General features: G+C 38.9%; 2 protein-coding genes across 4 annotated transcripts; both read right to left on the reverse strand.

Annotated features, from left to right (window-relative positions):
• Positions 1 to 748: 748 nt before the first annotated feature.
• Positions 749 to 25,281, reverse strand: LOC139940667 (uncharacterized). 3 transcript variants are annotated; one of them, XM_071937026.1, is made up of 6 exons: positions 25,118 to 25,281; positions 13,021 to 13,088; positions 10,443 to 10,669; positions 7,474 to 7,633; positions 6,456 to 6,622; positions 749 to 5,554 (listed from the first exon to the last, which is right to left on the reverse strand). In XM_071937026.1, the coding sequence occupies exons 3-6, from the start codon at positions 10,639 to 10,641 to the stop codon at positions 4,299 to 4,301; spliced, it is 1,782 nt and encodes a 593-aa protein (XP_071793127.1). In that variant the 5' UTR covers positions 10,642 to 10,669; positions 13,021 to 13,088; positions 25,118 to 25,281; the 3' UTR covers positions 749 to 4,298. The 3 variants fall into 3 exon arrangements, with proteins under 3 accessions (XP_071793127.1, XP_071793126.1, XP_071793128.1); XM_071937025.1 differs by lacking the exon at positions 25,118 to 25,281 and adding an exon at positions 23,711 to 23,881; XM_071937027.1 differs by lacking the exon at positions 25,118 to 25,281 and adding an exon at positions 23,272 to 23,648.
• Positions 17,007 to 17,468, reverse strand: LOC139940799 (uncharacterized). Its single transcript, XM_071937179.1, has one exon. It carries the CDS (start codon positions 17,466 to 17,468, stop codon positions 17,007 to 17,009), a length of 462 nt encoding a protein of 153 aa, XP_071793280.1.
• Positions 25,282 to 26,178: the final 897 nt, after the last annotated feature.

Below are 26,178 nucleotides of genomic sequence, written 5' to 3' on the forward strand. Positions count from 1 at the left end.
AGGTGGAGGGAGGGGGGGGGGGGCGGGGGGTGGTGGTTTCCAGGCCTGTTTCCCCTACACACACACCGATCTTTGTCCGTGACAATGAAAAATGCTACGGGAATCATAGTTATTTCAAACAGAAAAGCTTCCATTATGGGTAAGGTATACTGTTACGCTTGCTGAGAAATAGGTAAACTTCATCCCCCCACCCCCCCCCCCCCCCCCCCGCAAAAAAAACAAAAAAACCAATTGGGCCCTGTATCTACAGTCACTTAAAACGCAATATCTTTCAAGTAAAATATGTCACTTACAAAACTTTTTGAGGGCCTTCAAAATATCAAATCTTGATCCAGTCAAGATTTTGGGGAAAATCCTGGTATATAGTTTATTTTGTTATACTTTTTTTTCTCTCCCTCTTATTTTTCTCTATTTTTCGTGACAAAAAGGGGGGGGGCGTGTGCCTCCTGCCCCCCTGGATCCGCCCCTGCCCTTGGCACAAGCTCAATTAAAACAAAAACTTAAAACTTAAAGAGATGTAGAAGCTATGGAATGATCTCCCCTTTCAACTTTTTACAATTGACTCCATACTGATCTTCAAAAGCAAGCTTAGAACTCATCTCTTTGAATCTGCTTACAATAAGTCCAGTGCACTTGTCATAAATCCACATGACTCTAATGTTTCCTTCACTTTGCTAAACGTTTCAGAAGAGGCAACTAAAATGACAGGTAATATAAGTACAAAGTGATACAACATAACTAATTAGTATCAATTGTGCGAATTTATTATTATTTTTTTCAACATTCTCATTTCATTATAAACTATATAATTGTACCTCTAATCAAAACACTTCTGAGTAGGAATACTGCTTCATTTTAAGGAAAGTTAACAATCACAGTCGTTGATTTGAGGTTTGATGTGTAGAAAACCCATTTATATATTTACACTTTACAATGCTAAAATCTGAAACTCCTAAAGAATTACCTAATTTACATTTAAGAATATATAAACTTATCAACACGTGGTTTGTGAAACTCGCCTATATACATTCTGGTACAAATCCAACAACCATTTGTGAGGCAAATAAATAACCCAATGGTTGCATTTCCCTTATAATAAATAACAACAGAAACAAATTAAAAAAACACCAACAGAAATTCAACAACAATAATATTACCCCATACTCAAGATCTACTAAAAATATTTTGTGATTAATAAAGAATTTACTTATGTTATAAATTGATCGAATCGTTAGGTGTTTCAAAGGCAAATATTCTTTAGCCTTGTTTACTGAACATAGTTTTCCCCAACATAATAACCATATTTATAACATGTTTAATTTGTGAGAATCTGTGACCATTTATATCGTCCATCTTATGGTTGTTGTGAAATTTATTCACTTAAAAATAAATACTTATAAAAAATACTTGGTTTCTTACATGTATAATATACATGTATATCGTGCATGGTAGTAGCTAGATAATAATAATAATAATAATAATAATAATAATAATAATAATAATAATAATAATAATAATAATAATTGTGGCTTCTTACGTGTATATAGCGCACATGAGCGTAACACAGTGACGCTCCTGGCGCTGTGGCGCAATTTGCTGCCAATCGAGCCAAGAACACCAGAGCGAACCCCTTCTCTTTTCGATAAGTGCACTGAGTTCTTTTACATGTGTTACATCCCATTCGAAGGACAAAGCAATGGTTAAGTGTCTTGCTTAAGGACTCAAGTGTCACGGCTGGGGATTGGAACCCACACTCTGCTGATCAGAAACACCAAAATTTGAATTCCGTGCTCTTAACCGCTCGGCCACGACACTTCCACGATCAAGCCGTTTTACTACATTAGTATCCCCACTCATCAGGGCCCAGTTATACAGAGCTTAAAAACAAATTTGTGTGCTTACATGCTTTATGAAAATGGGCATAGGTGACCCTCACAGCTTAGCTTATAGTACTGAGCCAACAATGCTAAAAAAAAAAATTGTAATAAATAGTGACAGTAGCATTCATTGAATGCTGTAAGAAGCGCAAAAACATGAAAAGACAAGTCTCCATATTAGAAGGCATTAAGTAGTATTCTCCAAGCTTTTAACTTTATGCAATAAATTGAATGCAAAATACAATAACATTACTGGCCATATAGTTTTCATACATCAGATAGAAAAGAAAAAAAAGCAGAGACAACATACATTTCTTATGAATTTTGCCAACACTTTGATTTGATTCTTAAATCCACCGATACTGTCGCTGTGGTGATGTCATTTAGAGGTCACCGGCTGTGACCGGGTCATACCCTCCTGATCAACCAATCACACAGACAGTTGGGATAGTCTAGGGCTGGATTTCACTGGACTAGTTTTGTCTCGAGTAAGTATGAACTTATATATAAGACTTTGATATTATTAGCCTGAAGTTTTTTAGTAACTCCCAGGACTAGATAATGGGTGCGTTCGTTTAGCTTCCCTGGGTCGATCCTGGACAGCCCCCGGTGCGTTTGAATAGCTTTGACGTCATTCCAGGGGCTGACCCGGATCAGCTCCAAGTGCCCTTCTTGTGGAGTGGGTCACCTGGGGGCTGGCCCCAGGTGCATGACGTCACTACGAGAGCGTTGAGTGGTCGTACATTTAGCTCTTGTCAGGGGTAGACCCAGGGAAGCTAGTCAGCATGTACTTGTGAACTCGAACCCAAGACCATGCAGGCAGGTCCAAAACAAACAAGCTAAGAAGTATTTGGGTACATTTTTTAAAGATAGGCTATTTAAAAAATCCAAACATATTTAACAACTTTACACTGCCAAATTAGGTTACAAAATATCTACAAAACAACTGGACTTACTTAACTAAAATAAAAATGATGAAACTTTGATGTGGAAACTAGATTGTTTCTGGTTATCTGTTCTGCATATGTCGTCACTAATCACTGTGCAAAAGCCATTTTGAGCAAGTTTAACCATGTCCCGATACGTGGCAGAGGGTGTCCCCCCAAACATTCTTTAACACACAGTTTTCCTCTTGGTCGAATTACAATAACTTATGATGAGAAGCCATTTTTACCCCAAAACGCATGGGCAAACCTTAGGTGCCAGACTAGTCTACCCGCTGCGTTGTGCTCATAGAGTAATATATAAGAACTAGAGGGCGCACTTGCCTATATACACCCACCGGCATGCACGCAGACGGCCATTTTCTAAGTTGACAAAACACAGGGTGTGTTTGTGCGGAATTTTGTAAGTTGACAAAACAGCATCCCGTAGTGTTCGATAAACACAAATTCCAACGTCTGTTTCTTATTCAACGCATGCACAGAATGGCGCACGAGTATCTCCTTGCGGTCCCGTCTCATTTGGGCAAAAAGCATCACCAGTGCCCCCTCTATAGTTCTTATATATAACTCTATGGTTGTGCTGCATTTGGAGACAAAATGGCGTCCATCAACCACAGAACCAAAGAAAATTGGTCCCTCCATGCGACGTGTACACAGCTCCATCTTGTACAGACACTGCCCCCTTAAAGAATTCATGAGATTCCCAGAACAAAATAGAGACAATAAGGGACGAGGCTGGTACACCATGCCACATATCAAGCGGGAACAGGGCATGACCTTGAAGTGACTTCGAACTATGGCAGCAAATAACTGTGTTCAATTTGTAGTGCTTTTCCATGAACTTAAACTCAGAGACAACGTTGTTATATGGTGAATTGCTTACAAAAAACTGAGCAATATATTGCTTATTATTAATACTACATGTTTTGTCTCTCGAGGCAAATGTACATGACGCTACAAATGTATATACTCTGTAGCACTGAGTAACAACACAGAACCAACCCACAAACACTCTCTATTAATTAAGACTTTTACCACACCCAATAAAAAATAATATTATATGAACAAAAAAATACATTTCAACATGAATTTCTTAAAGACACTGGACACTCTTGGTAATTGTCAAAGACCAGTCTTCTCACTTGGTGTACTCAACATATATATAAAACAACAAACCTGTGAAAATTTGAGCTCGATTGGTCGTGGGAGTTGCGAGATAATAATGAAAGAAAAAAACACCCTTGTCACATGATGTTGTGTGCTTCCAGATGCTTGATTCCGAGACCTCAAATTCTAAACTTGAGGTCTCAAAATCAAATTCGTTGAAAATTACTTCTTTCTTGACCGTTTCTCACAGTATTTTATACTATCAACAGCTCTCCATTGGTTGTAAACAAGTAAGTTTTTATGCCAACATTTTTTTTTAGTAATTACCAATAGTGTCCACTGCCTTTAATGTCTGTTTGATGCAAGCGATTCAGCAAACACTGTTTGCTCTTGAGCTTCCAGGGGAATTACCAGGAGAATGTGAATCATGGACTTGGCACTCCTCCCCTGGTAAATCATCAGCCAAAGTCTGCGCCAACAGAGACTCTTCTTCAATACTGTGATCACTTGTTCTATGCGGCGATCTGGATACACCTTTGTGACTATTAGCCGTCTGCTGCCCTCGCTTGGTAGAATGTGGTGACTCTGACTGGCTAGATGTATGAGATGGGCTTGGAGAGGTTCGCTTAGCATCTGAATTGACAAGAGGTGTGTAAATGCTTGATGACTCCTTCACCGGGCATCCCTCTAAGGCCGTCCCGCTCTGTTGAGGTGGTGAACCACTTGGCGAGGACTGCTTTGGCGAGGTTCTGCCTGATCTGTTGACGATTGTGATATTCTGCAGCTCAACATCTTGATTGGCGACTAACCGGCTGGTGTAAGAGCCCGGGTCAGAAGAGTTATTCTGTGTGCTGGGTGGGTGAATGGTGAAGTTCCAGTCACGTTTCATGGTAAAACCGATCCACATGACCAGCCAAAAGGTCATGTATATGGTGTCAAAGATCATACAACCCAGAAGTCGAGCGTCTTTAGAGATCTGGTACACCCCGAGATATTCAATGGTCAATGGTACCTTACAAGACACAAATACGCACATAACCAGGGCGGCCGCAATGTTAGAGATATACCCATTGCACTTCAGAGGAAAGCTAGTCGGTCGGATCTGTATGCCTGTTTTTGCCGCTTTCTGCTTGTACTCAGCCTCCTTCAATCGACTATAACCATACATGTAGGTAATCACAGCCGACATGAACACGGTTATATTATTAGTAAGGTAGACACCGACTAAGCCTGTCGGAGCTGAGAAGACTGGGTTCATCTTCAACCCATAGGTGTGCCATCCGTACCAGTGAAGCTTATAAAGCAAAGAGAATCCGATGAACCCAAGAGCGTATTGGATAGCATTAAGCATCAGTAGACATGCAAAGATAAACGCAAAGCCCTTGTGGCAAAGCCAGAAGACGTCGGCGTAGCGGACACCGTAGAAGAACAACGGGATGATGTAGTTGATGTAGTTGAGCGTCACCATGTACACCTTGAAGGGGTCAATGGTGGGGATGATCTTAGACGTCTGGTCCGTGTTATGAGGGAAGTAAGACCCTGAACTGTTGTGCATGGAAAGAGCCAGTTGCTCGTACTGTCGCATTGATGTCACGCCAACTAGCACTTCAGATCGCCATATCGCATCTGTCAAATTATCAAAAAAACAAAGCCTATGAGAACAGCTTACATAACAAAACATAACATATATATATATAGGATTTGAGGCATTGCATGGTGAGGTATCAATATTTATTTGGTTTGCGGTAACACCATGTGTGTGTCTACTTGCCAGGTAGAGTTTGTTCTGAGAGAACTGTCTTGCTTTACTCTACTACCGCAGAGTAGATGTTCGGGGGTTCGGGAGACTTCTCAGTTCTGAAAAGAACTATCTGGCTTTTTTAACTATTACCCGGGCCAAAATTTGACTCCCATAAATGGCCGACCGTGTTAGTCGAGAAGGTAAAAGGAAAACCACGCAATTTCGAGAGATACTTGTGCAGATCATTATATTCTACTTTTAAAATATCTTTCAAATCATAGGCATTTTATAACAAACGCTTTTCAAAGACCAACTCGACCGGGCAACGTGGCAACGTGTTCCTTAAAATTTGAATCAGGGCAACAGAATATTAATTTTGGTTTTACCCTTACAACATGTGTGTTAGCACTGTTTACTCAGTACTTTCCTGAGTTCTGTGAAATCAAAAATCGTAGGATGATATTCCACCCAATTAAATATGCCTGTGATTTTTATTTTTCATAGAACTCGGGAAAGTACGGGGTATACAGTGCTTACACACATCGGTGTAACTGTAAGGGTAAAACCAAAACTAATAATAGGGAGGTTTTGCATGCGAACGGATACGGTTAGTGCGATGGATACGTCATCATTATGACGCCATACCTTATTCGCTATCCGCTATACGTGCAGATGACACTGTTTTCCTGCTTGCTACACGTAAGTAGGTTACGAATTGCTAAACGTATGCGTATCCGTTCGCGTGCGAAACCTAATGCAAAGATTCAAATGTCACTTTGAACTAACCTGAGGTAAGTAAGCCATATTGTATAGCTCTAGCCTGTAGGAACATCAAAGGTAACAACAGACAGAACGCTGATATGAAGTGAAGCGTAGCTCCAACAGGCCCCAAGTGCTTGGTCACCCTGCGAATAGCTTGTAGGTACTTGACGATTCGACGTTGTGTTGACACGCTGAAATTAAACCAGAAGAACCAATAAACATTTCTACAAAGAAAGTGCATTTCAGTTTCCGTATTCAAAAATATCCCATTGTCTAATTTTTATCAACTTTTGATATGATGAAAGGGGACACAAATCAAAACTTGTTCAGCTCTTACCAGCTCTTACATGTATAACTCTTAATTGGTAAGTGAAAATTTTGGAACAAAATGTAAACTTTCCACAAATGACTAGTATAGTCTTGCCTGGTAGAAAAGCCCAAGAATGTACAAGGTCACGCTCATTGTAAACAAAGTCACATGGTCTATGCCGCACACACAGATCCATGTCATTTGATTGGTGGAACATGTCACATGTCATCCTCTACTTTGCCATGTACATTACCATGACGATCCAAAAATAAATATAGGAGTCCTTTATGGATAAGTATAGGATGCTTCTCAGCATCCGTCCATGGTACCCTGCCCATTTAAATACTATTTTCTTTATCAGTCTTTCAGACTGCAGTGCTGGTATGTAAAATGTAACTCTTCTAATAAAACCTCAGCCGTCGATTCCACCAAACTCTTCCTAACTTAGGATTAATCTTTAGGACTTCCGACGAGTTAAGTTCCGTACCCAAAGACGTTAGGACGCATTGAACCCATCCTAAGTTAGGACAAGTTATAGAATTAATCCTAGCATTTCGTGAAATCGACTGCTGGGGTAGATTTCACAAAGAGTTAGGACTAGTCCTAAGAGATATCAAAAAAGTACAGCTAGTCCTAAGTTAGGACTAGTAACTCTTCCTAACTCAAGATAAGACTAGTCCTTACTCTTTGTGAAATCCACCCCTGGTCTACTTAAAAAATAACCTTACTTACCTCTGTGGTAAGTCATCGTTCTGTTTGAGGAGCCCGAGTTTTCCTTGATCATTGGCACGATTACCGACCTTAAAGATCTGCGTTGGAATGAACAGTATGATGAGCAGGAAAGCTGATACCATGAGAAGAATGTAGAGATTCAACTCAGCGTTGGGTCGTCCTGCAAGAACAAAGATGGTAGAAAACGGTTAAACACAAAATCAAATCATAATTGGCCGAAATGGCTGGCGTACAAATTGAAACTTTGATTGGCTATAATATTCCCGCTTTTTTCTGGATCCTTCCCTTGATCCCTTTCCCCTCTTTTTTTCTTCTTTTTTTTTTCTTTTTCTTCTTTAGGGTGAGTTTCACAAAAAGAACACTTATCATTAGAGATAACCCTCATCTTGCAAAGCCTACTATTAGTCATACAAACAATTAACATTGACTTTGTATTGAACAATCCTTGTTCTGACCTCAGCACAGGCTTTAAATGGCAAAGAATAAATTCCACTCCACTCATCATCATCCATGTTAAAAACATCAGTATATTTCTTCTGGGAAGTGGGAACTTCCCTAAATCTATGAATAAAGATCTGGTAAAACATCTTGGTTGATAAAGTGTCAATATGAGTCTCTCCATTATTTGTTTGTACTTGTTTTGTCCGGTCTGGATCGAAAGCCAAGGCCACCTTCCCTACTCATTATACGTATGTGACGGGGTATAAAACATGCCCCCCTTATCTTTCGGTTCAATAAACTTCCTTTATTCAGTCAGTTCCTTTAAAGGAACGTTACAGAATTGGTAAGAATCAAAATCATGAAGATCACAGATTTCCATCAATCTTACACGGTCTAATGACAGTAGAAAACATCCCTCGAAATATTTATAACTAAAATGTCATATTTGGTGAGAAATAAATAACATAATTTCATGTTGTCTTTTCACACGAGGTACATTTTTTAAAAATTGTACAACCATGTTACAATTTAACAAGGGACTCTTGCTAAATTGCTCTCATGTGAAAAGGGCTTTGCACTATGGAGGTAGAATCCTACCACCATGCTTCCATTATGGAGGTCTATTTTTTGTCCTCCATGCTTACATCTAACAGACATGGCAGATGGATCAATCCTGAATCAATAGAAATGTTCAGTACTATGAATAGCGTTGTGTTTACCCTACTTTAAACTGGCATTTTTCTATTGATCTCCAAGCACAAGTTGACAACAACATCGTGCTTCAAATGACGACGCTGGAAATGTTTTGTCAAAAACAAACTTAATTGAAAATTCATGAATGGAAGCAGCAGACTGGAGCAGGTGTACTCTACAAGCTATTCAACCATGATACTCTCCCCCTCCCCCGCTGTGTTTTGCCACTACCAACAAAAAAGCACAATAGATTAGTAATTTTTTCTTTATGTAATTCCGTCAGAGTCACCATCTACCATTAATAATGGTTGCATCAATGTGGAAGTTTGGATCTCATGTGTTAACTGTGCTGTGCAAAGTTTCAGGGACGGGATCGGTTTTTAATGGATGTTAAAGGCAGTGGACACTATTGGTAATTGTCAAAGACTAGCCTTCACAGTGAGCATTTTATCCATTTTTGTTTTTGCATCGATGTCATGCAAAATGTGTTTTTTCCCCACTAATTTCTCGTGACCCAGATGGCCAATTGATCTCAAACTCCGACAGGTTTATCAGTAAAAGTATAGGGTGGATTACACAAAGTGCTTACACTGCCAGCAACTGTTTTGTTAGCAAAACCAATTCTGTAATGTTCCTTTAAAAAAGACCCCCCAAAAAGTTAATTTTCCCTTGAGGGCTTATTCAGACAATAATCGCTCCCACGTATCAAAATTTCTCTGTGTTGATAGTCTTTGCTCATTTCAACTCTGAACAACACATAACACTTTCAAGTCCACTGTTACAGTCCAGTGCATATTTTGAGATAGACGCCATGAAGTCTAGTGTCCCCCCCCCCCCCCACCCCGCAAATTGGAAGCCTTGTTGGAACTAAACAACTAGTGTGCCATCTGCAGACAATACAGACGTGCAACATCAATGCGAGGACTGTAAATACCATATAATGCATTTCCAGTTGGTTCCTAGATAAACTCCTGTGTGCGCTGATGCGCAACTATTACTGATTCTAAATGGGTCATCACAGTCAGTTTCTAGCTCTATTAGGGAAGTAAAAAACAGTCTTGATGTGCTAAAAAACATCCTATGGAAATACTGCTTACCAGAACAGGGTTACCAGCCGAAATACCATGTCACAAGTACAATTTGTGACTGGTATCCTGCTCATTTCTGCTAAACAGAAGTTTGTTCAGCATTTTTTCTACTTAAGCAGCTCTATGAAATTGGGCCCTGGTCTTTGACCATTACCACAGATTTCCAGTGCCTTTACTAATTTCCAACAGCCATATAGACTACCTAGAAGCACGATTGACTAGCCTGTACCAATATTGACTAACGTTTGCATGCCAGGCTAGTGTCTAAACCAATCCCTTTTAAGCAAACTGTTTTGCTAAAGGGAAGGTACACGGTTGGTAATTGTCAAAGACCAATCTTCTCACTTGGTGTATCCATGGAGCAATATCTAGTTTATTGCTCCATGGTGTATCTCCACATGCATAAAATAACAAACCTGTGGAAATTTGAGCTCAGTTGGTTGTCAAAGTTGCAAGATAATAATGAAAGAAAAACACCCTTGTCACACGAAGTTGTGTGCTTTCAGATGCTTGATTTCGAGACCTCAAATTCTAAAACTGAGGTCTCGAAACAAACTAGTTGAAAATCACTTCCTTCTCGAAAACTGCGTTACTTCAGAGGGAGTTATGTCTCACAATGTTTTATACTATCAACCTCTCCCCATTACTCATGACCATGTAAGGTTTTATGCTAATAATTATTTTGAGTAATTACCAATAGTGTCCACTGCCTTTAAGCAAATTATTTTGTTAAAGAAACCCTCTCACCTTGCGGCCAGTCCAGGTTATCGTAATGTTTATAATGTCTAGTTGCATCCAGGCACAGAAACAGCGTGACCACCACAACAAAAATGCAATACCAGATGGACTCCAAAGAGTTGAACTTAATGGTCATCTTGCGAGAACACACACGCACGGTCGTTGGCGGAGACGCTTTCTCCAGGACGATTCCCGTATAGCTTGACATTGTGAATGATTCTCACATACGTAGATCTCTGTTTTAAAATACAAACATGAAAACTAAACATAAATATTGATCTGCACTGATTAACATCTTGCTGTGGACATAAACAAATCAAGGCCACACATAAAAAAATAAAATAAAATACAAGTAAGAATTCTTGGCCAAATTTGATGACGACCTATGCCAGAAATGAATTCCCGAAATTACTTCCCTATATTTATACATTTATTCAGCCTTTGAATGCGAGATTTCAGATATATTTTTCTAAATGCCAGACAGCTTCGAATTAGAAAAAAAAAGGAGCTTAAATCCACCCCTGTTCACAAATCATTGCTTCAAATTAGAAGAAAAGAGAGCTTAGCTCCAGCCCTGTTCGCAAAGCATTGCAACCAATCCAGTGAAAAACACCCCAGGTCTACAGACAGAATGGTCTGGTGCACAGACTCAAATCTATTGTCAGAGTATGAGTTCAGATCCAGGTCATGGTGCCTTTCACCCTCAACCCCTCGCTTCGCTAAAATAACAATGCGACGGGAATATTTGTCAAAGCTTTTTTACTACTTGAGAAACTCTTTGGAAAAAAAGGGAAAATAAGTTACACAATGTTTGCAAGTGACAGCGAAGTTGACATAGTTACATTTGACAGAACGAACCAACAAACAACTGGATTTGACTTACTACAACAAAGCATTTATTAAAGGAACACGTTGCCTTGGATCGGACGAGTTGGTCAAAACAAAAGCGTTTGTAACTGTTTTTTATAAAATGCACATGGTTGGAAAGATATTTTAAAAGTAGAATACAATGGTCCACACAAGTTTGCCTCGAAATTGCGTGGTTTTACTTCTACTGTGCGAACTAACATGGTCGGCCATTTATGGGAGTCAAAATGTTGACCCCCATAAATGGCCGACGTGTTAGTCGACGAGGTAAAAGGAATACCACGCAATTATGAGGCATGTTTGTGTGGATCATTGTTTTCTACTTTTACAACATCTTTCTACCCATATGCATTTTATAAAAAACGGTTACAAACGCTTTTCAAAGACCAACTCGACCGATCCAAGGCAACGTGTTCCTTTAAAGGAAGTGGACACTATTGGTATAATACTAAAAAATAGTTATTAGCATAAAACCTCACTTGGTAACGAGCAATGGAGAGAGGTTGTTGGTATAAAACATTGTGAGAAACAGCTCCCGCTGAAGTAGTGTAGTTTTTGAGAAAGAAGTAATTTTCCACGAATTTGATTTCGAGACCTCAGATTTATAATTTGAGGTCTCGAAATCAAGCATCTGAACGCACACAACTTCATGTGACAAAGGTGTTTTTTCTTTCGTAATTATCTCGCAACTTCGATGACCGATTGAGCTCAAATTATGTAACCAGGTTTGTCATTCTATACATCTATGTTGAGATACACCAACTGTGAGGACTAGTCTTTGACAATCACCAATAGAGTCCAGTGTTTTTAACTATTAGTTTAAAAAATGTAGTGGAAAGTCAAACAAATAAATACATGTAAAATGTAGTGCAAAGTCACATAAAATATAGTGATGTCAAATATTTCGACTAAAACATAGTGAAAAGTTATATATTTGACTAAAATGTAGTGGAAATACACAAAACTAAAATGTAGTGGAAATCCACAAAACTAAAATGTAGTGGAAATCCACAAAACTAAAATGCAGTGGAAATCCACAAAACTAAAATGTAGTGGAAATCCACAAAACTAAAATGTAGTGGAAATCCACAAAACTAAAATGTAGTGGAAATCCACAAAACTAAAATGTAGTGGAAATCCACAAAACTAAAATGCAGTGGAAATCCACAAAACTAAAATGTAGTGGAAATCCACAAAACTAAATTGTAGTGGAAATCCACAAAACTAAAATGCAGTGGAAATCCACAAAACTAAAATGTAGTGGAAATCCACAAAACTAAAATGTAGTGGAAATCCACAAAACTAAAATGTAGTGGAAATCCACAAAACTAAAATGCAGTGGAAATCCACAAAACTAAAATGTAGTGGAAATCCACAAAACTAAAATGTAGTGGAAATCCACAAAACTAAAACGCAGTGGAAATCCACAAAACTAAAATGCAGTGGAAATCCACAAAACTAAAATGCAGTGGAAATCCACAAAACTAAAATGCAGTGGATACCCACTAACCACAAAACTAAAATGCAGTGGATATCCACATTGTTGTGGAAAAACTGGTAGTTGAAAGTCACATAAACTAAAATGTTGTAGAAAAAAATTAAACTCCCCTGAAAACTAAACTCCTCTGAAACGCACCCAGTAACTAAAATCCAATAAATACAATAAATTAATATCTGAAAGTGTTACTTCCAGATATTGTTATCATAATGTTATACTTACAAAAAAATAAAATGCTTTTTCTGGAGCTTCTGCAATCCCAACCACTCTTCAATGCCTTTATCCAGTATCTGACAACAGAATAAAAAAAAAACTCCACTTTTATACTGGCTCAGTGACGCTCTTGACTTTCCCAATGTACATTGTATATTATGCAAACAAAAGCAGTAGAATAAACAGGTTTGGACCAGACCTTGCACTCACGCACAGCTGCGAATAACACACCATACCACGGCCTTATCTGTTTGCCTGTTTGTTATTTTCCTTACCATTTTTGTATATTATTTTTCTTTGTGAATATAGATATGAAATGACGTCAGCTGCCCATATTTGTCAAAACTAAGGACATGCCAGGTTACAGATTACTATCTGCTAGAGTTTGAATCATTATAATCATTTTCTGAAGGTGAAGTGCAATCCATGGAGGATGGAAAGTCCAATTTCATGTAAAATGGACTATGGTATTGCGAAATAGTCGGCCATGTCAGATTGGTTCCGCCTGTGCAGTATGTTGTACGAGACCATATGGCTGCATGTAAAAAAAATTGCAGCCATTACATACTGTAAACTGCCATAGACTGCGCAAGTCTTGCGCGTATTTGAACTTCCGGGACCATTGTGGTCCCAACCTTATGGAGGTTTACGTTGGGGAGATTTTGTTTCGTCCATTGTTTTAGTTTTAACGTACTTCATGACCGTGAAAATTACATGTACGTTGTTGATAATGTAACAACATGTAAATAAGAAGGAAAAATAAATTTAACAAAATAACGAAGAAATACCGTGATTTAAACTTGACCTCAGGTCAGTTTCCTTGATAAAAAAATTTTAATAATAAGAATTTGTGCCCATCTCCAATCACGAAACTAACGCAGACGCTTGTTTGGTCGCGCAGGGTAAAATTCCTTTCATTGGCCGTTTAGTCATCGGCTTCCTCTTTAGACTACGTCGCGCGTTAATCCTACGCTCTCGCGACCAACATGCGTCAGCGTACAAACCAGCTAACAGAAGTTTCACATACGAGCATAATAGCTACGGTGCGCGAGAGATTTGCACAGTCTCTTAGCAGTCAGTAGATCTTCTGTGGGAGTTATTATCTATCAATATTTAATGTTAGTTTGAATGAATCTACTAACACTGAAATTGAGGTCTTGAACCTCTTTTGTGGGAGTGGATATGGTCTCAAAATTTTGAACAGTGTTCATCTTCTACTAAACATTTGTTAAGAAAACAGTGAAATGCGGTCATGGTATTTGATTTGAAGCGTTGAATCCATTGATGTTTAGCGAAGCAACAGCATAAAACAAACCGAAGCCAGCATTCTCAAAATTAACACCAAACATCAGAAATCTGAGAAACAATTAAAGCATGAATTTCCAACAGATAGAGTCCTTGGAAAAGTGGGAGAAAAAAAGTGTTTAATAATGCAAAAAAAAATACAAGGCTCTGTCCTCACTTTAAAATGTCATTCTGTTTGGTAATTCCTCAGAGCTTTAATCAAAAATCTAGAATCAACATAAAATTTCTGTATGAAATGAATTGATAAACCATGGTCAGGCCATTTTTCGAGAGTCAAAATTCTCTACTCTTCCAAATTCAAGCAAAACAATTAGGAAATTTGGAAGACAAAGAGAGCAACAAAAAAAAAACATTTTACCAGGGCCCGATTTAAAAAAAAATTGTTACTTTAAAAGCAGAAATTCATGCCCAGCAAATTTAATTCATGCTCAGCAAATTTCTTTGCTAAGCAAGAAATGAGTTGGCACCAGTCACAACAATGATAACTGTAAGGTGTTTTGGCTGGTATCCTTTTTTTCTTAAGCAAGGTTTTTCCATGCTGAGCAAGTTTTTGGCCCTGGCACATTTTTTATGGTTTGTAAACCATGATTTCTGAGTGCTCGTTTTCATGGTTTATAAACCATGATTTCTGAGTGCACATTTTTTATGGTTTGTAAACCATGATTTGTGAGTGCACGTTTTTATGGTTTATAAACCATGATTTCTGACTGCACATTTTTTATGGTTTGTAAACCATGATTTCTGAGTGCACATTTTTATTGTTTGTAAACCATGATTTGTAAGTGCACTTTTTTTTATGGTTTACAAACAATGTTTTTGAGATGTGTAAATTTTCATGGTTTATAAACCATGTTTATTAAGAAGTCTCGATTTTCATGGTTTATAAACCATCTTTTTTAAGAAGTCTCGATTTTCATGGTTTATAAACCATTGTCACAAACCATGTTTTTATGGTTCATTTGTTATGGTTTATAAACCATGATTTGTAAACCACGATTTTTACTCTTCAATTTTCATGGTTTATAAACCGTGTTTTTAAGATGTCTCAATTTTCATGGTTTGTAAACCATGATTTGTAAACCATGAATTTGATGCTTCATTTTTTATGGTTTATAAACCATGTTTTTAAGATGCGTAAATTTTCTTGGTTTATGAACCATGATTTGTAAATGTTTTTTGTATGTTCATGGTTTGTAAACCATAAACTTATACACAACAAATACTTTACTGGTATGTACACCATAACAGGATTTGGCAACAGTTTCTATGATTTACATCTAATTGCTGTAAACCATGGTAAAAACATGCCTTAAATGTGTCAAACAATTAATGGACAAACGACGCCCCATATACACAAGCCTGTGTGGCTTTGTTTTAGAAAGGGCAAGGGCACCAAGGCATTTTCTCCTTGCTAAAGGACACCCCATGAAGAAATTGAAAATTTCTACTGAGCATTTCCAGGGCACCAAGGCAATGACCAGGGGCATGGAGGCAACTGCCTCTGATGCCTCCAGGAAAGACAAGGCCTGGAGTGTTGCATTCTTGTCAGTTTGCAAGCTGCATAATTGTTTGCTTCAATCATCAATATGAATGTGTTACCACCTTGCACAGTTTATTAATAGCAAGGAGTTTTACACAGGCCATGCACAGGCTGCTTTCATCAGGGAGACATCTAGCGAACTTATGAAGCCACTAGCCACACCAGATGTGTGTTTAGAAATTACCAGAAATTATCAGAGCAGAAGAATTAGGGTGCCAAAAGTGTGTTGACTCTAGCTGCTGGCCTTTCCCCTTGTGTTCTCTACTAGTACTGGTACATTGTACAAACAGTACATACATGGTACTGTAAATCATGAGTGAAGGATGCTGCCACTAAAGATCTATTAACCCGTAGAGGAAGTAACCCAATTCACCTAACACCAATTCTTCACAATAATCTTGGTTGCGCAATTTTTTGCAATGGCTGGGGCTCTGTGCGTTTTGCTGATGGTGCCCTTTCTAATACAAACTAACATTTTCCCCATAGAAGATCCCCTTACCGCAGGAAAAATGTAATGCCACTTCAAGAGCAAAGTTCGAGGCCAGGTGATATAGTTTACTAATGTATGATACTAAAAATTTATGGCTGAGGGCAAATTATTAAAAGCAGGCCTTGAACGTCGCTCTTAAAGGGGCACAGCAGTTTTTCTCTGGTAAGGGATGGTGAGGGTCACTTCTATGAGGAAAATCTAAATTTGTATAGGAACTTTGCAAAGGGGCACCGTGGAAAAAGCACAGGGCACCATGGCAATTGTTGTGGGTTCTGTGTGTTATTTTGAGGCCTTTAAAAGTATGTATTGTCAACACCTGGCAAACAGTGCACTGTAACAAAATGAAGAGATGTTTACAAAAAGTATGTTTGAAAGCATAGTAGAAGAGTGGATTCTAGACAGTAGGTCCTCTTATTTAACAGGGTTCCTGATAATAAAGTCTTAATTTGGTCGATAACAAGCAATCTTGTTCTAACATCATCATCATCATCCTTCGTCCTTAGACGGAATAGTAGAAGCAGCTTTGATGAAGTGGTGCCAGGTTGCTTTGTCCCTCATGAGTTGTTGCGTCTCGTTTGGATTGAGATTTGTGTCTCGGGTGATGGTGTCAGAGTAGCTCATTTTCCTCCTGCCGCGATTTGGATGTCCGCCAGGAGGATTTTAGAAGGCAAGATGCGATATAGGTTGATCCGCTGTTCGCAAACAGTGGCCAGCAAACTGGAGGCGTCTCTGCATTATGGTCTCGGAAAGTGGTGGTAGATTGCCATAAACCTCCCTGTTTGTAGTATGGTCCTGCCAGTGGATGTTGAGAACTCTACGCAGCAGTTGAGTGTAGCAACCGTTGATGCGATCATTCATTTTTTGTGTTGTTGTCCATGTTTCGGCTCCATACAGCAAGATGCTTTCAACACAGGCCCTGAAGAACTTGATTTTGATAGCTCTGTCAAGACCAGACTTCCAGATCTTATCTAATTGATTACATGCTGACCATGCTTGCGCTTTCCTGCATTTGAAATCTTGGAATGAGTCAGGTAGTGATGAGCCGAGGTATTTGAGATCTGAAACAGTTTTAAGTTTCGTACCATCAAGAGTCTGTATACTGGATGTTGGAGGAATGTTCATGAGGAGAGTCTTCGTTTTTCCTGTGTTTAGATGAAGACCGGCACAATTGGAAGCCTCTTGTTCTAACAAGAGTCTCTAACAAGAGTCCACAATCCATTGAATTTTGTAGTATTAATGAATACAATGAATATGACTGACAAATGATGAGGCGATCAACACATGAGTTTCGTAGACATAATACATGATACATGACATAAAGTATTATTCATATTATGACCTTTGAAAATAAAATGAGTGAGTTTTATTGTTTATTCATAAATACATAAGACAGTTTATCCATTCTGATTGGTCGAGAGGGTACCACGAGGGGTTGTTTGATGATATAACACCAGTAAAAAGTGTTATAACATGGGCGTGACACGCGAGCTTGCACCAGCGCTTATAAGACAGTTTCTTCAATCCTATTGGTCGAGAGCAACGGCTGAAACGTTTGTGCCACATCACGCGATACGCGCGACCCGCACATCTCCTTATAAGGAGTTGTTTACCTGGGGGCGACGGAGGGAATTACCATTTCATAGCTAGAGGGGTGTTTGGTTGAAAAAAATCATTGAACAATTATAATTTTTGCATTTATTTTACCTTTTCACCCAAAAAGTGGATGTTTTTTTTACCGAAAAGGTACTTATGAATGGGAATCAAAGTGTGTTGAATCGGTTTGCAACTAGTGGTTTAAACCCGCCGAGGCTTGGTTCTTGATCATTTACCTCGACTTCGTCTCGGTAAAATTATCAAGTCGAGGCCTCGGCGCAGGTTTAAACCACTAGTTGAAAACCTCTTCACCACACATTGATTCCCTTATTCTTGTTACCAGCAACTTGGGCCAGGCTTCCTAAAATATATGACTAATAAGCATTATAATGTTAACGGACTGCTAATGGACTTAATAATAATATGTACACAGACTACAATAAGTTTTTCTCCTGGCATGATTTGTAATAGACTGTGCGAGTCTGGAAGGCATTTGACCAACCTTGACCAGTTATAAATGTGGTGGCCTATAACACACGAGGTGTGTAATGTGCATCACTTAAAGGCAGTGGACACTATTGGTAATTGTCAAAGACTAGCCTTCACAGTTTGTGTATCTCAACATATATATGCATAAAATAACAAACCTGTGAAAATTTGAGCTCAATCGGTCGTCGAAGTTTCGAGATAATAATGAAAGAAAAATAACCCTTGTCACACGAAGTTGTGTGCCTTTAGATGAATGATTTCAAGACCACAAATTCTAAACTTGAGGGTCTCTAAATCAAATTCGTGGAAAATTACTTCTTTCTCGAAAACTACGTCACTGCAGAGGGAGACGTTTCTCACAATGTTTTATACCATCAACCTCTCCCCGTTACTCGTTACCAAGTGAGGTTTTATGCTGATACTTATTTTGAGTAATTACCAATAGTGTCAACTGCCTTTAATGGACTGTTAATGGACTTATAATAATGTGTACACAGAGACTACAATAAAATGTTTCTCCTGGCATGATTTGTAATAGACTGTACGAGTCTGGCAGGCATTTGAACAACTATGACAAGTTTTAAATGTGGTGGTCTATAACACATGAGGTGTGTAAGGTACATCACTTAAAGACCGGATAAAGAAGATTAACCCCATTGTCATAAATTTGTCATAAAGTATGAAAATTAATAATTACTCAAAAGAATTGAAAGGTATGTCATCAGACTAAACACAGTCAAAATTTGTCACAATGTAGGAAATTTGCTTTTGTTTAAAGACAGTGGACACTATTGGTGTTTGTCAAAGACTAGTCTTTTCACTTGGTGTATCTCAACATATATGCATAAAATAACAAACCTGTGAAAGTTTGAGCTCAACTGGTCATCAAAGTTGCGAGATAATAATGAAAGAAAAAACACCCTGGTCACACGCAGTTGTGTGCTTTCAGATGCTTGATTTCGAGACCTCAATTTCTAAACTTGAGGTCTCGAAATCAAATTTGTGTAAAATTACTTCTTTCTCGAAAACTACATCACTTCAGAGGGAGCCGTTTCTCACAGTGTTTTATACTATCAACCTCTTCATATTACTCGTTACCAAGTGAGGTTTTATGCTAATAGTTATTTTAAGTAATTACCAATAGTGTCCACTGCCTTTAAGATATTACTGATCATTTACATACTGTAAATAAAAAACACAAGACATAAAGAAGACAGCCAGACTTGTCTGGCCATATTATAACAGTACTGGCGCCGACACAAAAAGTAATGGCCTTCAGCCTATAGTCCATGTAAAATCCAGGGCAAAAAAAGCTTTTGCTTAGACTTTTTCCTACATGTTTTAACACAAACTTTTTTCTATTTGTTGCTCATTAACTGGATTAAGTTTTCCTTAGTACAAGTTGTTATATGTTTTCTGAACAATGTTATCACACTGTGTTGATTGATGTTGACATGAAGTAAATGTATCTGGGAAAAAAAAGAAAAAAAACCTTTCAGGCCTGATACTTCATGGAGGCAACGAAGGCGATTGCCTCTGTTGCCCCTGGTCATTGCCTTGGTGCCCTTGAAATGCTGCAGTACAAATTTGCAATTTCTTCATAGGGTGCCCTTTACCAAGAAGAAAATGCCTTGGTGCCCTTGCCCTTTCAAATTGTGAGTCTGCACCAACATTACATAGTACATCCCATTCTCTATAAAGTTTGTTTGTACTAAACATGTGATGCTCTTGATGTCACCTTGGTGGAATGACGGCCACAAGTTAGATAAACATCACTGGATTTCCTTTGCACTGATAATGTACAAGGAAACTTGGCTTTAAAGCCATTGGACCCTTTCGGTACAGAAAAAACAAAAAAAGTTCACAGATTTACACATAATTTACAGAGTTTACAGAAGGTAATGGTGAAATACTTCTCTTGAAATTTTAGTCCATGAAATGCTTTACTTTTTGAGAAAACGGTAAAACAATATAAATTCTCGTTAGCGAGAATTACGGAACGCGCGGAAACAAAAGTGGGTTTTCCCGTTATTTTCTCCCGACTCCGATGACCAATTGAGCCTACATTTTCACAGGTTTGTTGTTTTATATGAAAGTTGTGATACATGAAGTGTAGGACTTGGACAATACTGTTTACCGAAAGTGTATAATGGCTTTAAAGTGAGTTATCTATCTAGCCCTGCCCTTCACCTCAGCGGATCCTGGTGGATTGGGTTGCACATCAGTCCCTACTTATTGTTTGTTGCCTTTCCGTTCCCTAGCTTTAAATCTATTCTGCAGGGGTCAGATTCGCTGAATTCAACAATTCAAACAAAAAAGAATAATGTGAATCCAGAAAGATCTGGAGGATCCCGGAAATCCAGGAGGGTTGAAATCAATGGACCCATTCCCAATGCGAACAAGCATTCCAAAAAGTCGCTATTGACCTCTTAGACTTGCGTTACACAACGCGATGACTGTGCCACGCTCACCATGTTGGTGGCCACATAGGTTTACGTGTAAACGCCGCATCGCCTAAAATGCACTGAATAACACACAGTGACATTGCCCACCAGTATGGTGCATCCAAGATTATTCTGATGATGACGTCAGGTGAATTGGGTCAATACTATGTTTAATTCAAAGTCTAACAGACCGATCCATTAAGCTCCGCCCCATTGGGTATTGACCAATCACAACGCAATGAAGGTCCGACAAATAAGGTCCGATATGCGTGTGCGTATTGCTTGGCGCGCGCGGCAGAGTTGTGCAGAAAGGCATTGGAGAGGCTCACGTGTTCTCCCTCACACGTGCATTGTAGGCGGAGCCTAATGGATCGGTTTATTGTCTATTTGAGTGTATCAGACAAACTTTCCCAAAACCTAATAGCTGTCATCATAAATCATTGTGTCCACTATATCTCAAAATGGCTACTATGAAAAATCATTTGACCATATATTGTTTGATAATCAGAGTGACCAATCAGAGTGACCTTATTCCAGGGCATTTTCTGGAAGGCAAGATACTGCACTGTCATTGATCAAACCATAGAGCAAGGTCACATTGTGTATGTAGGCCTACCACATTTAAAAATCAAGCCTTAGGAAATAACAGCGGAGCAAGTTTTGAGATGTGCCCTTTTCTTTTTGTATCAAAAGTTTACAAAAATAGTACTGAATGAAGTGCAGTTTCAATTATATGTAGGATATAATATTTTCTTCCAATGAACTGTGTACATCGTGTGTACAGGAAGTGCAGGCTCTGTGGCTCTTTTGTAAACATCAGATGACACAGTCCAAACAATGGACTCAGAATCATGAGTTCAACAGTACATACCAAAGACAATGGATTGCATTGTGTATTGCTAAATGCATGTCACATTGATGAGCAAGAAAGAAATGTGTTTATTTTGGACTATCATATACATTAGTAAGTCCAGAAACCGTTAAAGGGACGGTACACTGGTTTGGTAACTGACAAAGACCAGTGTTCTCACCGGGTCGATCCCAACATAACCATAAAATAACAAGCCTGTGAAAATTTGGGCTCAATTGGTCATCGAAGTTGCGAGAAAATGATTAAAGAAAAAACACCATTGTTGGACGAATTTGTGTGCTTTCAGATAAGAATAAAAAACTTCTAGCTTCAGTAGAAGTCTTTTATTATTTTAGTGAGAAATTACCTCTTTCTCAAAAACTACATTACTTCAGAGGGAGTCATTTCCCACAATGTTTTATACTATCAACAGCTCTCCAATGCTCATTACCAAGTCAGTTTTTAAGTTAATATTTGTCTTCCCTTTAAAGTATTATTCATTAGATTGGACAGGTGGTGTTTGAGATGATGTAAGGGCCAGAATTACTTTTATGGTCATTTTATTAATGTTTGATACACTGACTTGCTTTTCACAAGTTACTCATCAGACAACGTACAGAAAGTTTGCTATCAAATAATTTTGGAAAAAAAATTATAAAAAAATTCCAACATTGTGTAGTATAGTAGGACTAATATTATTTAGTTACAAAACCGAAACAATCAATATTCAGGATAAAAACCCGAATAAATTTTCCAATACAGTAATTCACCTAATTTAAATTCCGTGGCAGCATATGTCACCATTAAACTGTCATTATCATTAAACAAGGCGGCAAACTTTTTAAACGCACCTAGTTTGCGTTGACTTTCTGGTCGAATCACAGTATCTTGACAGTTGACTGCTTAGCGTCAACATGTACATGTATGTACGTCATCATGCATCCTGCGTCTTACACGTAAATGTACGCACACGCACATCATCAGACCTTTTCCAGACTTACTTAATAATAACAATAATAACCGTATTTATAACGGATGGAAAAGTTTCCGTATGGCGCCACCACTTTCTCATTCGATATGAAATAATATAGTACCTAATTTACCTCAATGAGATATCCCTTTTTGTAAAAATGATTGAAAAAAGTGGTGGCGCTATACGGAAAGTTATCCTAACGGATTTATAAGGATACAAAGTGCCAGGTATTATTACTGCTTACCAGGCTCTTTATTTCGTTCTGAATCCGGAATCCCGGAATCCTCTATTCTTAACTTTGAATTGTTTTTAGTTACTAAGCATTGTGTAGTACGTAGTACCTTTTCTCCGACTGGGAAAAGATTCCGTATCCTGCCACCAATTTTTCATTTGTCATGAAATAAAATAGTATGTAATTTAGTAATAATAATATTCATAAAATAAATAAAAATAATTTACTCCCATCCCTTGACCCACAAACAAATGAGGTGTTCTTTTTGTAAAATTGAGTGAAAAAGTGGTGGCAGGTTGCGGAAAGTTTTCTGATTATTTGCCAACATCGAACTCCTCACTTACCAAAAAATGTTTCTTCTCAACTTCAGTCCACGTTGTGTGGTTTGCTTGGGGCGGACTAATTTAGTAACCCGACGTGTAGGACAACGTAGGAGGAGAAACAATTGTCACTGTGAATGTGATAAGCGTTTTTGTCGCTTCCTGTGTAGCAAGACTATTCATCAGTTACTCACTGAGGGGATTCAGATAAGAATGTCGGCCGTTTCCATGGACATGTCAATTAGTTAGGACAAATATGTTGACGGGAAGGCCGACGAACGAAGGTATTTATTAAACGACGTCGAATTACCCGATTTCGTGAGTTCAGCTAGCTCACAGTCATGACAGTTCAGTTGGTCATTAATTTTTTACACCGCTGCTTACAAAATAAATTAAAGGTAGTTTTCTCTGTGACCAAAAAATCGTTTAGAAGAACACAACTGAATAAGAAAACAGAACTTACCACCGTGTATGACCATGGAGCTGGTATGACTAACGTCGCAACCCTCAACAATGAATGGCGAATCCCCCACAAATATATCAACCCACGCAGTAAAACCGCAGAGAATGTTTTATTTGTAAAGAATTGTCAGTCAGATTGTTCGGTCGGAAACGTTGCCGGCCAACTCGCCCGCTGTATATGAAATCGATATCTCAATGTTGAGTTTCGTAACACACGCCCTCATGTGGCAATCCGGTGAGAGGCGGCAGATGAGGCGGACGTGTGGTGGGCGGGGTGCAGCAATGGGGCTGGGGGGGGGCTCTATCCGCCGGAGATTCTGTGTGACCCCCCCCCCCCCCCCATTATTTGGGACACTAATAGGCTGGAGGAGGATTAAAGAAGTCTGTGCATAGTTCACCGTATGAGGGGGGTGGGGGGGGGGGGGGGTTATGGGCAGAAAAAAGAGCCGTACGGCTCTGGCCAGATGGAACTTCAGCCGAACGGCCGTCTAGCGACCGAAAAGCCTCGGCAACCGATTATGGACAAGACAGCATTAAAGAATCAAGACTTTTCGTCGACCATTTCACCAAGCAAGAGTTGAGACTACATTATTTTGTCTTGAGGGGCTCGGCCTACTAACAATAGAGAAAGGACTTTCTCTATGGCCTAACTAATGACTAGCCTTAACATTGTATATCTCCTAAGACTAGTTAGTCCCAACTCTTTGTGAAATCGACCAACGAAGCGTCTTGGTTCCAGTGGGCTTGTGGTTCAAAGACGCAGTGTTTTGGTTCCACTGCAGATGCTTCTAGATTCTCCTGACTTCCCTATACTCTAATCATAGAGGAAGGACACTATGCTCTAATGGTTTAGCATGGTGGCCACTAGTCAAGATCTACCTCCATGGTTTCAGCATGGATTCTATCCATGGGCTCTTTATCACCACTGCAACAATAATTGCCCGACAATATTGCGACATGACAGAGGGCCCTCGTCCAACGAACCGGTATATCACAGATTTCGAATCTTGCAGACCGTTTCGGTACGGGTTCGGCACAAGAGTCCCTCATCAACAACCTCACTCAATCTAATTAAAGGCACTAAAATACACGTTTGGTCATCGTTAAAGACCAGTGTTCTTACTTGGTGTATCCCGTCATAAGCATAAAATAACAAACCTGTGGAAATTTGGGCTCAATTGGTCATCAAAGTTGCGAGAAAATGATGAATCGGGAAAAAACGCCCTTGTTTGACGAACTTGTGTGCTTTCAGATAGGAATAAAAGACTTCTAGCTAGAGGGAGTCGTTTCCCACAATGTTTTATACCAACAGCTCTCCAATGCTAGTTACCAAGTCAGTTTTTAAGCTAATTATTTGTTTTGAGTAATTACCAAACGTGTACCTTCCCTTTAAACCTCCTCACTCTACCTTTATCATTAAAACGCCATAGATTGATGGACCTCAGTGCATTGACGACATCGTACGGTTATTCCCATGTTTCATCTACAACAAGAGAGATGTCCTGCAGTAGTAAAATGGTTAATGCTGGTAGACCTAGCTGAATTCAATGAGTGCTTAAGTCTGTTACTCAGTTCTTGCTATAAGCGTGTTGACATGATACGAAGAAGATCACCATAAAAACGGTGACGAAACAATGGAAAAATAATGTTTATCATACACGCGTCGCACATGGCGGACCAATACGCCTCTCTTAATATTTATGCATGAGGTACGTCACAATGCTAACTCAAAACGAGGCGATGGGCGCAGCCACTGCGGGGAACGTGCGCCCATAGCCTCATTTTGGGTAAGAATTATGACGTCATGCATAAGTATTAAGAGAGGCGTATGGGGGAAACCAATGATGAACTTTGGGTGGGAAACGCACAATATTTTGTAAGTGCACAGATACAGAACTGGCCAATGAACAATGTCCTTTTGACCTCAATGCCCCTGTCCATACGGTCATAAGACAAAAAATTAATGCATGCACATTTATTTTGTCAATATTAGTTTTCTCAATATTTTTTATTGGGTGGGGGTATTAATGAGTTCCAGCTAAATCATGTGGGTTTTTCATCTAGCCGGTTGTTTAATAGCTTCATACTAGAATGTAACGAGACGTAAGTGTAGTCCAATATTGTCCCATATAGTATAGAGCCATACATCCAATAGTTTTGATAATGACCGAGACACAGTTTTGCTACCTTCCCTCGATAAACCTTACCACTTGCCGACCTTTTCACAAGATGTTTCATGTTTTTCATATCACCACCAGGGTGGTATAAAGTCAATACTACGTAATCGAGGCTATTTGTAAAATTCTACAGGTCTATGGGAAAATGCCGTTAACTAAACATGTACTATCGTCACTCATTGTGGCTATGTTTACTGCTTTTTCCACACCCCAGTAAAACAACCCTCTTCAGTGTCCCATGGTGTCCCCATGACCAGGTCAACTGGAAACACTAGAATTTGAATTGAGCGAA

This window comes from Asterias amurensis, chromosome 8 (genome assembly GCF_032118995.1).
Source record: "Asterias amurensis chromosome 8, ASM3211899v1".
NCBI lineage: Eukaryota > Metazoa > Echinodermata > Asteroidea > Forcipulatida > Asteriidae > Asterias > Asterias amurensis.

Excerpts from the sequence above, each read along its gene's own strand:
- LOC139940667 (XM_071937026.1), bottom strand. The coding sequence starts at position 10,641 with ATGTCAAGCTATACGGGAATCGTCCTGGAGAAAGCGTCTCCGCCAACG. Across the intron at positions 7,634-10,442 it reads TAACCTGGACTGGCCGCAAG|GACGACCCAACGCTGAGTTG; the intron begins GTGAGAGGGTTT and ends TTGTTCTTGCAG. Across the intron at positions 5,555-6,455 it reads ATATGGCTTACTTACCTCAG|ATGCGATATGGCGATCTGAA; the intron begins GTTAGTTCAAAG and ends ATAATTTGACAG.
- LOC139940799 (XM_071937179.1), bottom strand. The coding sequence starts at position 17,468 with ATGAACATTCCTCCAACATCCAGTATACAGACTCTTGATGGTACGAAA.